The following is a 16069-nucleotide window of genomic DNA, read 5'->3' as shown; positions in this document are numbered from 1 at the left end:
GAGCGGACAGAATGGGCTGCTGTCCTGGCCCCCCGCTAACCTGCTCCCTGCAGGTGGTGATGATGGAACTGGCCTCACCCCCCCTTTGTTCCTTGGAGGTGATGACAGTGGTGGTGCGGGGGGTGGGGGAGCAGGTTCAGGATGCCCCTTCCCCCTTCTGTGATTGCTACCTGCAGGGCTGATGTAGCAGTGGTGGGGGAGAGGAGCAGGCCTAATGCAGGGTGTGGAAAGGAGTGGGTGCGCCATGGTGGCAGTGACAGGAGGGGAGGAATGGGCCCAGGCCCAATGCGGGGTGGGGAAATGGGCCCAAGTTGGGGGAGAAGCCAGCCTGCTGCAGCGGTGTGGGAGGGAGCAGAAGGCCCAGCCGATGTGGCCCGGGCCCACTTCTCCCCCATCCCCCTCCCCTGCATCGGCCCCTAGCCCGTTCCTCCTGTCCTCCCGCCACTGCTGGGTTGGCCCAGGCCTGCTGCTCCCCCTCCACCGTGGTGACCTGGCGTCTCCTCACCCTCGGGCCCAGTCTTCCCCTGCATCACCCCTACACCCTGTCCTCTCTTCTCCCTGCCACCGTGGCAGGGAGGAGTGGAGCAGGCCTGGACCCCGAGCAGCAGGAGGAAAGGGGGGAAGGGGCCCGGATGGTGGGGGGGCACAGGTCTCCATCCCTGCCCACTCCCCCCCCCATCATTCTTGATGGACAGTTCACAAGTGTATACATAAAACCCACATTGCCCTCTTCTGAGAACTAAATTTCCCAAAACGCTTTACTTGAGCCTCTGGTAAGGTTGCTCCACTGATACTGCCTACAAGAGTGCTGATCTTGGAGTGTTACATGTGTGATGTGAATTTATTTGCTAATGACTGGTCAGAGACCAGCATCTTATTTCATATACCCTCCCAGTTTAGGAGAATGGTATAAGATTGCTATCAACCTACAGCACAAGTACCACTGCAAAAGAAAGGTTCCAAAGCCTGATGATAGTCCCCTGTCTTCTTTATGGCTTAACATAGCTCCTTAACAAAGTGCTTTGGACACGAGTTATCAGGTTGATCAAGCATGATTGCAAATCTTCGAAGCTCAGAAAAGATCCATCAAGGAAGTTATGTGATTTTTTTCTCTTCTGTTTTTAAAAAAAATGTATGGTATTATCAAAAGGGCTTAATGCCAAAAATAAATCTCAGTCTTTTCTGATTTACAGGTAAGTCAAATGGTATGGTATGGGTATTCTTGTGAACTAAAGAACTCACCCCACTGGGGACAGCATACTGTGAATTATTTCAGGCTTAGATTTTCTAAATAAGTAATACAATTCTTGGCCTTTTTAATTTTCTTTCTGCTCCTATTACTGCCTTACAAGCCATCGGGATTAGATGACCTCCAACTCATCTCTCTAACTTCCTGTGCCTTGGGATTGTTTTGTCTTCCTCTACAGAGACCCTACTTGATGACTTCCTTCTCACATACACGGTTTTCATGACAACAGACGACCTGTGCCAGGCACTGCTGAGGCAATATCCTTCATTAATATTTACAGTTATGTATGGTTGTTGTCTTCTTTCAACAGGAGGTACAAGCTCTCCTACAGCTCCAAGACGCGTAGGATGGGTACATCATTCCAAGGGAATAGGCTAGTCTTCTTGCCTGCAGGTACTCAGACAGCTCTATGGATTGATTTAGACAGGGAAGAGTTCTGATTTTTTCATTTTCTCTGTTGTCTTTGGTATTAATTCAAAGCTTTGTTACAACATCAAGTGTTCCTGGTCCTTGTGCAAGGTGTTTGCATTGTGAGGGATGGCTTATTCTACTTGCCTTCAGACTCTCACTTATAATATGTATTTGCTTAAGAACAAGAGTCTGCCTAGTCCTTGTTTTATGTTGAAAATGTTTCTTTAAATATTGATCCATTTAAGATGGCGGCTAAATGCAAGACTGAGATAGGGACTTTTTATATCTATGGTTTATGTTAGTGGTTATGGGAGTATGTACTAGTTTCAAAGAGTTGCTTAGTAGAGAATACATCCAGTTTTCATAGATGTCAAAAGTAGGGAACACATTTAGTTTTGTCCCCTCCAAAGCTTAGCTGCATGCCACTACCAAGAAAAGGTAGAAGGAAACACCATCTTAACAGCGCATGTATTTAGACAGCAGAAAAGGTGAAATAATTTTACGAAGCCAAATAATCAAAAACAAAGGAAGCTTAGATAGAATTTAAAAATATCTCCTTCCCCCCACCACACACAGTATTATCTCTGGGACTGTGTTGCAGGAATATTTGCCTGAGATGAATCTTTGGTTGTGACATTCATTTTCTTGGAATTCAGGAAATAGCACAACAAATAGCAGTGCATATTTCCCACTATATCATGTCATTTAATGTGCCACAGTGGGAAAATTGGAACTAAAATTTCCCAAAGTTCAAGCATGTCTAGATGTGTATTGTAGTCCAGGTCCATTACAGAGAAAGAGAGAGATTCAACCTTGAAATTTCAACTCCAGATTTAGATCCAAGTTTCCTCAAAATTGTAGAGATTTCAGATGAGGTGTTCCATTTCATTCACTCCCCTTGTTCCGATATCTGTAAAGGACATGCCCAAACACAACCCTGTAAATATATTAAGAGAACATTGGGATTGCATAGCTATGCATTAACAAGTCAAGATTTTCAGCTCTAAGGTTGAATATACCACAAGAGCTCTAACTATATGTGTTATTATTAAAGATGTTTAATGTGATTATATATGCCAGATTCCAAATGAAAAAAAATGTCTGGTGTAGAATTCTTGTAATAGCATATGATCACATAATTGAGGACAATATTGTTATACAAAAATTTAATAGGGCAGCAAGAAAATATTGTATTTCTTTTTTACTACTTATCAGTGCAAACATCAAATCAACAGTTTTTCTTATCACATCTACAAATGCACATTTACACATCTGACATACCTGTGTACCATTATACTTGCACATTAATTTAGTTTTTATCCCTTTTTTATGTTTCATGTTTGAATTACAGTTATTAAAATTTTATAGAAAGTATGTCTCATCATAATTGCTTAAATCACCGTTTCTTCCTTCTGCAAATATGAATGCCTTGTATATATCAGAACAACAGAGAATTTAAAGAGGAGCTAGATGAAAAGAATAGTTAATATTCCGACTGCCTCAAAAATGGATTATACAATTTTTAAAAGAGTAGTTAAAGATGTATGCCACAGGATACCAAACTCACAGAAACAGTCGGATGGCTCTAATAAAGACTCTTTTTGTTTAAGGTTTATCTCTCTGTTTTGCTGACATTTACAAAATGCCATTAAAAATTCAAATCAAAACCTACCCACTCTGCATCTTTTTGTTATCAGCAGCTCCTAAAAATATTCACATCTGTATAATTAATAGATTTAAATGTGATAAGGAGAAAATGTATGCTGTGTATCTTACAATGACCATTCTGTTAATCATTTGATACAATATAGAAGCTGTTCCCATTTACATGTAAAAAACATGTTTTTTTACTTATCTCCACATGTTAAGGATTGAGTTTGACTGAACTCATAACTATAAAAAGAGATTGAGTTTAATTTTATAAGATTCTATGTGAAATATGCAAATAAGTGATTCTTATATTTGAGGGAAGAGCAAATAGGTAAGAGGCAGAGATAAGTGCATTGTGTAAAGTAGGGATTTTTCCCATTGCTATTACTACCGTATCTATTTGAATATAATATAACCCTGATTATAAAACTGTCCCCCAATAATGAGATTCTATATCTGGAAAATGTGTAAATTAGTTATAATTTCTGGATATAGAATCTAATTATTGGAGGGTTGCCTTGATTTGCCTCCCTCCCACTGCTACAGCAGGGAAAATAAACCTGGGGTGGTCAGGTAGCCCTTTCATTCTCTGCTTCTCAATTTCTTCCCCCTATAGTCTCTTCCCATCCCCCCACCCCCCTTTACTGTCAGATTCCTGCTCTTCCTAAGAACGTGACATGGAAGTGAGAGGCAAATTCGGAAACACTGACTTGGAAATAAACATGCTTGTAGCAATTCAGTTAATTCAGAATTGATGCATGTTATTCTTTTTAAAACTGCTACAATTTTTACCACAGGTATTCCTTAAACACACTTTTAAGTGGCACTTTTATACCTACTTATATGTAGTACAAATTATGTGTGAGATTAGTCCAAAGACAAAAGATTCACGATCTAGCATATAGTTCATTGGGCTGGGCCCCAGCAGAGTCTAAAACATTTCAAACCACGGTGACCCCATAGCTCTGCACTGCTCAGTATATGTGTTTACTCCCCACAAAGGATCCATGTGCTAATTAGCCAATCACTGGAACTGGTTGGTTTTGTCATAAGTCCTGGGATCTTCCAAAAAATGTATATGTAGATGAGGCATAGAGCAACCTGGTCTGGCTTTACCTCATGGAGGGTGGGGCCACACTAATTACATGTAACAGGCTAAGAGAGGGAATGACAGAGAAATCCTGGGTGAACTGTTTGGGGCCCACTTTGGTGCTGTTTGAATCACAGAACCATAAAAAATTACAATTGGAAGGGACCTCAGGAGGTCATCTCATCCAACCCCCTGCTCAAAGGAGGACATCCCCAAGTAGATCATCCCAGCCAGGGCTTTGTGAAGCCGGGTCTTAAAAACCTTCAAGGATGGAGATTCTACCACCTTTCTAGGTAACCTGTTTTGGTGCTTCACCACCCTCCTAGAGAAGAAGTTTTTTCTAATATCCAACCTAAACCTCCCTTCCTGCAACTTGAGACCATTGCTCCTTGTTCTGTCATCTGTCACCACTGAGAACAGTCTAGCTCCATCCTGTTGGCAACAAGGGCATACTGTTGACTCGTATCCAGCTTATTGTCCACTGTAACTCCCAGATCCTTTTCTGCAGAGCTCCTACTTAGCCAGTTGGTCCCAAGCCTGCAGTGGTGCATGGGATTATTGTTTCCTAAGTGCAGGACTTTGCATTAGTCCTTGTTGAACCTTGTGAGATTTCTTGTGGCCCAATCCTCCAATTTGTCTAGGTCACTCTGAATCCTAACCCTACCCTCCAGTGTATCTACTACACCCCCCAGCTTGGTGTCATCTTTGAACTTGCTGCGGGTGCAATCCATTCCATCTTCCAGATCGTTAATGAAAATATTGTACAAAACCAGCCCCAGAACCAACCCCTGGGACACTCCACTTGATACCAGCTTTCAATTAGACCTTGAGCCATTGATCGCTACCCATTAAGCCCAATGATCCAGCCCAGTGCATTCATCCAACTTATACTTCCTCAGCTTGCTTGCAAGAATGCTATGGGAGACCATATCAAAAGCCTTGCTGAAGTCAAGGTATGTCATGTTCACTGCTTTCCCCACCTTTACAAAGAGAGTTGTCTCATCATAGAAGGCAATCGGGTTGGTCAGGCATGAGTTGTCCTTGGTGAATCCATGCTGAGCGTCTCCAAGTGCTTAAAAATAGATTTCTTGATGACCTGCTCCATGCTTTCTCCAGAGACTAAGGTGAGGCTGATTGGTCTGTAGTTCCCTGGATTCTTCTTCTTCCCTTCCTTAAAGGTGGGCACTATATTTACCCTTTTCCAATCGTCCAAGAGCCCCCCCCCAGTCACTATGGGTTTTCAGAGATACTGGCCAGTAGCTCTGCAATCTCATCAGCCAACTCTCTCAGTACCCTTGGATGCATCGTATGTGGTCCCATGAACGTGTACACATCCAGCTTTTCTAAATAGTCCCTAACCTGTTCTTTCACCACTGTTGGCAACTCACCTTCTCCCCAAACTGCACTGCCCGGTGCAGTAGTCTGGGACCTGACCTTGCCTGTGAAGACCAAGGTAAAAGAGGCGCTGAGTACTTCAGCCATTTCCTCATTGTCTGTCCCTAGGTTGCCTCCCCCATTCATTAAAGAACCCACACTTTCCCTTACCTTCTTCTTGTTGCTAACATATTTGTAAAAACCCTTCTTGTCACCCTTCATGTTCCTTGCTAGCTGCAACTGCAGTTGCACATTGGCCTTTCTGATTTGATCCCTGCAAGCCTGAGCAATATTCTTATACTTCTCCCAAATTATCTGTCCAAGCCCCTTGTAAGCTTCCTTTTTGTGTTTAAGCTCACCAAAGAGTTCTCTGCTAAGCCAAACTGGTCACCTGCCATATTTGCTTTTCTTCCTGCAATGTTTACCAGACATTCAAGGCTGGTGAAGAAACCAGAATAATTGGAAATGGAAAAGAAAGGCATAGCTCAGCTGTGGGAATGAAGAGGAAGTCAAAATGTGTTTAGTGCAGTGGCTCACCCTGACTTAAAAGGAGTCAGCATTGTGGGGGGCTGAGCACAATCGGAATTACCATATATCTTATTCAGATGGGTTATGCTAGGCTATTCTTGTGGTAGGGTTGTATCAGTAGGTTTGCTCAATATGGGCCCTGTGTTTTATAGTCTTGTTCAGTGCTGGCTGCATTTAATCAGCTTCATAGTTAGTTTCCATTACTAAGCACATGCTGGTTTTAGCAGCAGTTTAATGATAGACAGTGTATTTAATGAGGTTTCCATGTATGCAAATGTAAAACTAGGGGCTTTTTTCTCCACGTTGACGTGTGAGGGTTCATCTTATAATTGAGTAAATATGCTACCTTGGAAGTAGATAAAAATGTTGCCAGTTGAACCTACTGTTTTTATAACAATGTCTTCTTTCTGCTAATTACCTAATATGGGAGCAGAAAACCTTCCTACATTCGAAATTTCTTATTTGCTTTTAATGATGCATTGTCCTGCTTTGTACAATAATTCACATTGGCATCTTTATGCAATAGAGTGGTTCATTCCAAATTCTATGGAAAAGTCATGACTCAGCATTGTGCAATTCCTTTTAAATTGGTTTTCTTTTTATAGAATTGTCTCCTTAATCCATAAGGGGGAAAAAGTATATTCTGGTAGCACAGAGGCTGAACTGGCATTTTTATTACTGTACGTTTCATTCCTAAAAGCTGAAAACCCTGTTTGAGCTCCTAACCTGAACAAGATAAGGCACTTAAGACTATAGGGTATAGAGAAAAATCCTTCACTTGCAGAGGAATGAACAAGATGACCTAACAGGTCTTTTCTGTCTCTTAATGTCTAAGTTTCAGTGACGCATCAGGTTTTTGTTCCTTAACTTATTGTACCTATTGTGCTAAGAACCTTCAAGGCAAAGAAGAAAACTCAGATGTTCCCTGTAGAAAACGAAAAGTCTTGCATTTGGTGTCTCAGTGGACTTCTCTCTACAAAGACTGGTTGCATGAAGATGAACATTTAAAACAATTTTTAAAGGTACTGCAATATTGATAAACTTTGCTGTTTGAATAATAGGTTTGTGAGTCTTAAAGCCCAAATTTAAAGAAAAACACAGAAATATAAAGCGTAAAATACCTTGTCCATTAATTTTCTTTATACCAGTCCAATGATTTCCATTTCAGTCCTCTGTCAGTGCTTTAGGGATAGTTTGTTGAGATTTAGAAATTTGTTGTGTGATGCCCTGAAAATAAGCATTAAATCCAAACACCGAATTTAGTATAAGTGTCTATATAAGTCTACTGGTCATCTGAAGGAAGAAAATGGACAGGTAAGGAAACTTCTTAAGTATATCGATCATCTTTGTTAGTCCAGAACCTCCAGAGATCCGTATCCCAAATAACAAAGACTGTGGCAGCATTTTGTTGTCCTTTCTCCAAGTCCTGCCTCAGCCAAAACCTGAAAACCTACTCTGTAGTCGAGGGGTGGCCAACCTGTGACACAGGTGCCACAAGAGGCATGGGCAGTCTCTGGCATGCAGACGATTGGGGAAGGGACAGACAGCACAGTAGCAGAGAGGCCAGGGAATAGAAATCGGAACATCCAATCAGGCAGGGAGCACAGAGCAGAAAACGGAAAGCAGAGCAGTTGCTTGGGCAGGGACCAGAAAGCAGAGCAGCAAATCAGGCAGGGGAAAGCATGCCATCTGGGGACAGTAGAGGATTAATTTGACGGCATACCTGCCAGAAAGGTTGGCCCCTACTGCTGCAGTATTTGTCAGGTACAAATAAATAATCCAATGGCTACATTATGCATTTCTAGAAAATAAAACTGCACTTGCTCTGAATGAATTCATTCTAAATGCAAAGGTACCTTGCTTGCAACTAAAATCAGACTGCTCAGATCTTTTTGTTTCCAGCTTCTGGTAGAGGGAGGCAATTCTCTTGGAAAGGTGCCTCAGATCCCTCTCTTTTCCTAATGAACGACTCTTTACCCTTACTGGGGCACCTTCTTTGTCATGTGTAGTTCACATCTGGTAATCTTAAGAACTTTCAGAGGCAGTTTCAGGCTTCTCTGCTGCTTGAATACCTTGTGGCTGGTGCACTGCATATGGATGCAGGGATTCTGGGGCTCCTACCCAGGGGCATCACATGTGTAATACCATACTAGAAGTTGGGTTCAGTTATATCAGTAGTGCTCAACCTCTGGCCTGTGGAGATGTCTCACTCTGCCTGTGGGGCTCCCTAGTAGGCCTGAGCGAAGCAGCTAGTATTCTCTTCAGATCTGGATTCAGCTGATTTGGGGGACAGTGATTCAATTTGGTGATTCAAATCACTGTCCTGAATTGATTCGGCCACCACCGAATCAGCTGAATTTCTGAATCAAACAGGCCTCACCCTGCCCCCCCCATTCTTCCAGCCCCGTCAATAGCTGCCCTGTCCGACCCCAGTGTCCTGGCTCTTTGAAAAAAACAAACAAACAAACAAACAAAACCTCACACTCACCAGCTCCTGCCAGGCTGGGGGAGGGGGAGAAGGGAGGGCTCTGCCACAAATCCCCAGAAGCCTGGACGGCCGCTGCAGAAGCCAGTGAGTGTGGGGTTTGGGGTTTTTTTTTTTTTTAAAAAGAGCTGGGATGCTGGGGCTGGGCAGGGCAGCCATTGATGGGGCTGGGAGAGTGGGCAGGGTTCGGAAGGTGCTCAGGGGATCTGGGGGAGCAGGCAGGGGATTTGGCCTGGTGGGGGTCCCCTCCCACTCCCTCCATCACCCTTCTTCCTCCGCCTCTTACTTACCAGCACAGAGTCTGGGTCCAGCTCCCAGCAGCGGTAAGCGGGGACTGCCCAAATCTCCGAATCTTTTCCAAATCAATTTCGATCTTTTTATTGGTCTCCCAATTTGATTCGGAGATTCGACCACTGAATTGGGCTGAATCTCCTCTGAATTGAATCAGCACCTGAAGCTTCACACAGCCTTACTCCCTCAGGGCTGGACATTTATCAACAAAGGAGCAGTGACAGTATTGATTGCTTGCAGCCAGTCCCAGAGTCACAGCATTTAGTACTACCACCATTCACTCGCCACTGAATTCCCGGACATGTGGGGAGCCTCAGTCTGGAATGATGTGTCCCTGCGTGTTGGATTGTGCCAGTGCATGGGGTGGTTCTGCAGCTGGATCTGACGTGGGGCTGGGTTGGAGTGCTCAATCACACTCGCAAACTTCCCCCATGCTCCAGCCCTTTGCTAAAACAAGTCTGAGGACCTCCTCTGCCCCACAAAATGGCCCACAGACCGGCCCAGCGCTTGCAAGACTGAATAGGTTGAGCACCGTTAAAATATATCAATTGTATACTGAAGTTTTGCTAAATTTATTCATATATTATGAGCTGTCTGGGACAGCACCTGCCTTTTAGTGCAGTCTTTGTATGTGGTATGCAATTTGGTCCCCAATCCCTGATCGTGGCCTCTAGGTACTACTATAATAAAAATAGTAATAACAATAATAACAACAGCTACAATAATGATGACAGCAATAATGTTTATATGACTTAAATTGCACCTACAAAAACCAGTGCCTGAAATTTGAAATCCAAAATTTGTCGCACGTTTTGTGGATATGTAAGTGGAAGCCTGACTAAAAGTAGGCAGATAATTAGGTCTTCAGCATATGATTTCCGTTTGTTGGCAAGGGGGAGCTATATCTAAACCTCTGGACCTATATAGATGATCAAAGAGATACTGTTTACTGTAATGATTTCAGGCATCAAAGCCAATATAATTTGTTTACCTTTATATATGAGGGCAAGTGTCTTGAATAATTAGCTGAAGTTCTCAAAGGAGTTTGAATAATGATATGAAGGAAGTTGAAAAAGGAAGAATAGAAGATTTATTTGTTCATTAATTTAAGACTGTGATCATTCTGTTATTTGTGTATGAGAGAGTTTGGGGCTGGTATAATTTAGTTTATGCAAATGCAAAAAGAAAATTATAAAATCCCTAACTTTAATAGAGATGTTATTGTTTTGATGGATGGTGTGATTTTATCTTCACACTTAATAATATATCCTTATCAGCCAAACCAGTATGGATATGGCATATTCCAGATACTTAAATGGAAACATGCTGTATTTTTATAGAATAATTTTAGATTTGATGGAAACTGTTCCTATAATGTACACAATATTAATGTTTCAGTCATTATATGTTTGTTAATGTTGGTTTCATGTTGTAGACAATATACAGGAATGTGTTAGATGATGTGTATGAATATCCCATACTTGAGAAGGAACTGAAAGAATTTCAAAAGATACTTGGAATGCATCGTCGTCAGTAAGTAATGCTTTTTTGGTTAGTCCTTTATGTATTGTTTTGTAATTTTATAGCACTTGGGTGAAAGCCAAAAGGTTAAATAGAGCATCTCCAATACAAGAAAATAGACATTTCTGTTTGCAGAAATAATCTTTGTTTTTACATGAGGCGAGTCAGTCCATCTTTTCTCACGTTGGTTGGGTAGTCTCTTTCCCCACAATTGCTCCCATTGATTTCAGTGAGATATCTTGCAGACTAAAGTTGAGTAAACTGGAAAAATGTGGGTGTGAACTAGTAATCTGTGATTTTAAGTGACGGTATATACTACGGTATAAAATGTATAGTGTTATGTGCAGTGGGAGGGGCTTTGACTGACAAGTGCTTATTGCTAGGAGTGATTCTTATAGCAAGTCTCTACAGCATCAAACTAGACCATGACATTCATTTTCACCTCAAATTATGTGACTATATGCATGGTTTTAATAATGTAAAAGCAAATAGTTAGTTACTCTTGTCAGTTAAGAAAGTTCTGTTTTGCAATCATAATTCTGTGTAATTAGAAGAGGCCTGCAACATAGTTCCCATTCAAAATGTGTGTAGTCAGTGGCTATATGGAATATAGCCAGGATTTGTTACATTCCTGTAATGGGGTATGCTTGGTAAGTTGGTATCAGCGGGCATTTTTACGCATATAAGTGCTGCAGTGCCGGGCACTTTGAAAAGCACCTGTTGCTGCACCACACGCAGGTGTATAAGTGATGAAATGCACGTGAGCGCTGAGAAAATGGTGGTGGTGCACATAGGTATTTTAGTTCAATAGTGCATTGCCACCATTTTCTGAGTGCTGACATGCATTTCGCTGCTTATACAACCTGCATGTGGCACAGCACAGTTTGCATCAGCTGGTGGGTGGAGTAGACTTAATTAATCAAATCTGCTCCAAAGCGGCGGATCTCCAACATGTCACGGGACAAAAATGTATGTGTATAAATGCCCAGTAGGTCTGAGGTTGCCTAATGGGCTTTTCTACCCATGGAATTTATTCAGGAACAGCCTAAATATCTGCACTCGCAGATGCTGTTATTTCAGAAAAAGAGCAACCTGGTTCTATTCAGCCTGAACTGGGAGGAAGTATTAGCAAAGAATAGTGTCCACATAGAATAATACAAGAATGGCTGGTCCTGAATAAGTTCATGTACAGACAAGCCTGTCATGAATACGAGTGCCTGAGGTTAAGGGAGATTAACTTACACTATTTTACATATCAATTCTCATCTTGGCCCAAAAAGTCAGGGACAGAAATGGAAATGAGTCTCAGAACTCTTGGCAAGAGTGTGACTGAGCTGACCCCCGGGACCTGCTTTCTCCTGTGCTTGCACGTTAAAGTGTAAAAATTCCTTGCAAACCAAATTATCAAGAACTCTGCATGTACTTATTTGGACAGGTGATACTTTTTGTCATTAAAAAGAGCCAGGATATCACCTGATGTAAATCAGCATGATACCATTAGCTTAATTTTTTACCAACTGAAGATCTGGTCCTGAGGCTTCTAGTGCAGCAGTTTAGGGATGTTGTTATGAAATGCTTACTATTTTAAGGTATTTGGCTTCCACTGAAGGAGTTTTGCACTCAGTAGTGACTATGTGATGCTATAAATTCTCTGATGGCTGTAATTGCTTTTTCTCATCTTTGGAAAGAAAGTAATTTGAATTCTCCCTTTTGTTTCAGCACTGTAGATGAATATTCGCCTCATAGAAAGGTAATGCAGAGCTCATATATCTTATTAGCGTAGTAGCTTAGAACCTCCACTTCCCTCACCTAGCTCTTCTCCTTAATTAAAAATGACTAGTAACTAAAAACATTACAGGACCCATCATGAGTCTAGACCTACAATGCTGCTAAAAGGCTTTTTTTTTTCCTGGCAGCGCAGCTCTGGTTTCAGCCATGTGGGTTAACCAAATGTGGCTGCAATGTTATCATTTGGAGAAGTCAGAATTCAGTAAGAGCCAGCAGCATGCCCCTGCCTGGCCGGATAAATATAAGTTTGAATTCAAGTAGACCTTGGCAAACAGATGTGAGCAAAGACATTGACTGCTGATGTCAGGTAGTCAATCAAAGTAAAGGGGCTTGTGGCGTGACAGGGACACAGAAAGAAAGAAACATGCATTTGTGCCTATTTAACTAGAGGGAAGAGATATAAAAGGGGATGTTGACATAAGAGTTACATGGAAACAAATTGCTTTGCTCATGAAATTCACCAGATGGAAGCTGAAGTGTGTAATATGCTTAAAAATGTTACTGTGGAAGTGTAGAAGGCAGAAAATGAGATTGTAGTGAAATTGCTAAGTAGGCCAATTGACTAGTTTTTTAGGACAGTTTGTAAGAGATGAACTATGAACATGATTACAGAGTCCCCTGAAATGTGCACATTGCTGAGCCTAGACATGTCTCACTTCCTCAGAATTCCCCATCTCTGTTATTAAACAAGGCAACTCCCAGTTCACTTATCCAAGAATGGATGGGTGGATTTCCTAGAAAAATGTTTTGGCCAGGTTTACATAAGACATGGTACACGTGGTTATTGCTTTTTGAAGGGCGGGAGCACATACATTCATTGTTCTTTTTTTTTCCCAACCCCTCATAGAATAAAGCCTTTTTCCACCAATTCAGTCTCAAAGAGAACTGGCTCCAGCACAGAGGAACTGTGAATGAAACAGAGGAAAGTAAGTATGATTTAAGGGTAGTGGAGGGAAAGCTCAGTACAGCACCTCTAAACATTGGTACAAGTCTATTTCTACAAAAAGCTTGCCCTTAAGGTATATTTTCAATTACAAACTCACAGCTTTTGAACAAGAACCTAGAGCCACAAGGAAAGAAAGATCTGATGCTGCAAGAATGCGTTTCTTTCTCATGATTTATGTAGGGCTTCATCAGTAAAATGAAGTCTCAGGGGCTCTTTTATTTTATTTTAGCATCAATTCCTCCAGTGTGTGGCTTTCAGTGGCAGAAGAGTGGATCTTATTTCCTGGCCTCAGTTACCTGACATACAGGCAGCTTGCAAAAGGTTAATGCCCTTGTCACATGAGATGGGTCAAAATCTACTGATTTCCAGTAGCCACTGTTATAACCCTCTCTCTTCCAACACTGCAGATGGAGTGCAATATGCCACTTCATTTTAATGTCATCCGTTATGAAATGCAATTCTCTTTCATTGCTGGTAATGCAGTAATAAAGTGAAACAGCCACAATCCTATAATGCATTGGCGGTTTTAAGGGAAGGGAGAGAGAGGACTTGTGTTAACTGGAGCATAGGCAGAGACACTAAGAGTCATGCACTTAAACAGAGAGCAACCTGAGAGACTGTTTACTTGGGACCTTCTCAAATAAATCACTCCTAGTATATACCGCTAGTTCATAGATTCTAGGGTCAAAAGGGACCTCAGTGGGGCATCTAGTCTGACCCTCTGCCCCGGTAGGCAAGAAAAGGGTCACCAAACCTGGTATCATGTGATTCCAGCCAGGTGCCTGTCAGATCATGGGCAAGTAATGACCATGATAACTATCTTTTAAATATTAAGGGGAGTGTTTTTCTGTCATGCGCTCGAAGGTTACCCTGCGTTATCCACCTTCAGTCTTTTGGACTGTCATATAGGTTTATTGGTGTTTCAAATTGTTAAAAAGACTGAATGCAATCCTCGCTCCTGTTCTGGCCCCTTTATGACATAAAAATCCTAGAGTAGTGTCAAGCCACTCTGAGAGCTCCACTTCTGTCTTCTCTCTATCAGAATAGGAACTGAGTCAGAGAGCCTCCTCCTCAGGGCCTTAGTGCACTCAGTATGTCAGGGGCAGAATGGGTCAATTGTCCCATGGGTCAAGCGGTAGACAAAATATAGTGATATGGAGTTTTTAGGTAGCTCTTTGAGCACTAGGGCAGCTCAAAGAGGCTGCTGCTGCAGCTGGTAGACCTCTAGTGCAGTCTGTAACATGCTGTAGGTCTCAGCCCTGGGAGAGTCCAGGATTTTGGTGGGGGTGTTGGGGGAGATGCCAAAGTGGCTGAAAGCCAAGTTAGTTCACATCTCCCTTCCTTTGGTTCTAAGTGTTATTCTGCGCCTCTGAATTTCAGGAATCTGTGGTTCATGGCAATAATGATCACAGATCTGATATTTATAACAAATTGGGGAAAGGGAATTTCAGCAGGCTGTAAAACTGACAGTGCTTGAGCAACTAACCTCCAGCCACTCCAATTTCATTTAAAATAAGGGACATGTATGCCAGTTTTTTTCTTTTTGTTTTTGTGAGGTTTTTTAGTAATGCCTTTGCTGTTGTTGTCCCCTCCCTAAATGGTGAGAAGCCTGGAAGAAAGGAAGTCATTTCAGCCAAAAGGAAAACCAGTGGTTTTCCTAGTGAACATTGTAGGCAGGTCATATCTTACTGTTCAGAAAGAAACAGAAACCAAGTATTTCTGTTAGTTCCTTTTATTCTTTCATAGTTGGTAGTCCGACATGCGGTCTGACACATGTACCTTTTCATGACTTTCATTCATTCTGAGAGAAGATGCTGCCCACAGGCTGAACACCTCATTTACTGTCTGTCAACACACACAGGCTAGCATGAATTCTTAAATCAACTGACAAGGGATTTTTTTTTTTTTTAAAGCCTAAGGTTTTTTCTCCTCCTCCATCTGTTTTTTCCTTCACTTGAAAACAAATACCGATAGGGATGTTTCTCTGTTAAACAATGCATACAGGCATAGCTCTGTCCCTGTCCCACAAACCTTTTGACTTTAAAACCCTTTTATTAATATATACAGTATTAGATGACACTAGTGAACCACTGTAGCCTGAAGATGAAGAAATCTCATTTCTGAAGGAGAGAATAGATTGTTTCCCTTTTTTCTGTTGCAGCCTGTCTGCAGGAAAAAAAGATTAAATTGTAGGTAAATGAAATGTTTAATGAAGTGAGTACAAAATAAGACCCCTTTGGTGGTGATCTCATTGACAGATGCTGTCAGTTTTGAGATACTGATTATACATGTCTGCTGCCAGGTTTACTTTTTTATATTCTACCACATGCCTAGGTAAGATTAGCGCTGTGAAAAACTAGAAAGCTGAAATTCTGTGAAAGCTCATTTTTTTTTTAGCAGAAACAAAGACTGAACCAATAGATGGGCATCATTTTAGGGTCTGGTACTGAGAGTTCTGAGTGGTTAAATCTCTTATTTCGCTCAGTGTTCAGTCATAAACCCTAAAGTTTAGTCTTTGTTCCCACTACAGAAATAATCTCATTTGAAAGTTCTAGCCTTGTGATGCTTCCAAATCTGCCCCTTACAGAAGAGATGCAGGTCATCCAGGAAGGATTGTTATTTAAACTAATTGTACTGCTGACAGGGTATTCCCTGAATGTTCAGTGGTAACATGAAGGTTTTTGATGGCTATCATACAAACTGGTTGGTTGAATGGATAGAGGAAGAATTGTGATT

General features: G+C 41.7%; 1 protein-coding gene across 1 annotated transcript in view; it reads left to right on the top strand.

The window, feature by feature from the left end:
* The window catches only part of RAPGEF5 (Rap guanine nucleotide exchange factor 5), a 256006-nt gene that overhangs the window by 203996 nt on the left and 35941 nt on the right, over positions 1 to 16069 (top strand). The window contains exons 12-16 of the mRNA XM_019534471.1: positions 1428 to 1506; positions 7180 to 7324; positions 10514 to 10611; positions 12319 to 12349; positions 13235 to 13313. Coding sequence (XP_019390016.1) covers positions 1428 to 1506; positions 7180 to 7324; positions 10514 to 10611; positions 12319 to 12349; positions 13235 to 13313 — 432 coding nt within the window. The remainder of the gene's footprint in view (positions 1 to 1427; positions 1507 to 7179; positions 7325 to 10513; positions 10612 to 12318; positions 12350 to 13234; positions 13314 to 16069) is intronic.

This window comes from Crocodylus porosus, unplaced genomic scaffold, assembly GCF_001723895.1.
Source record: "Crocodylus porosus isolate Cpor-Errol unplaced genomic scaffold, CroPor_comp1, whole genome shotgun sequence".
Lineage (NCBI taxonomy): Eukaryota > Metazoa > Chordata > Crocodylia > Crocodylidae > Crocodylus > Crocodylus porosus.
This window is presented reverse-complemented; position numbering and strand designations above follow the sequence as displayed.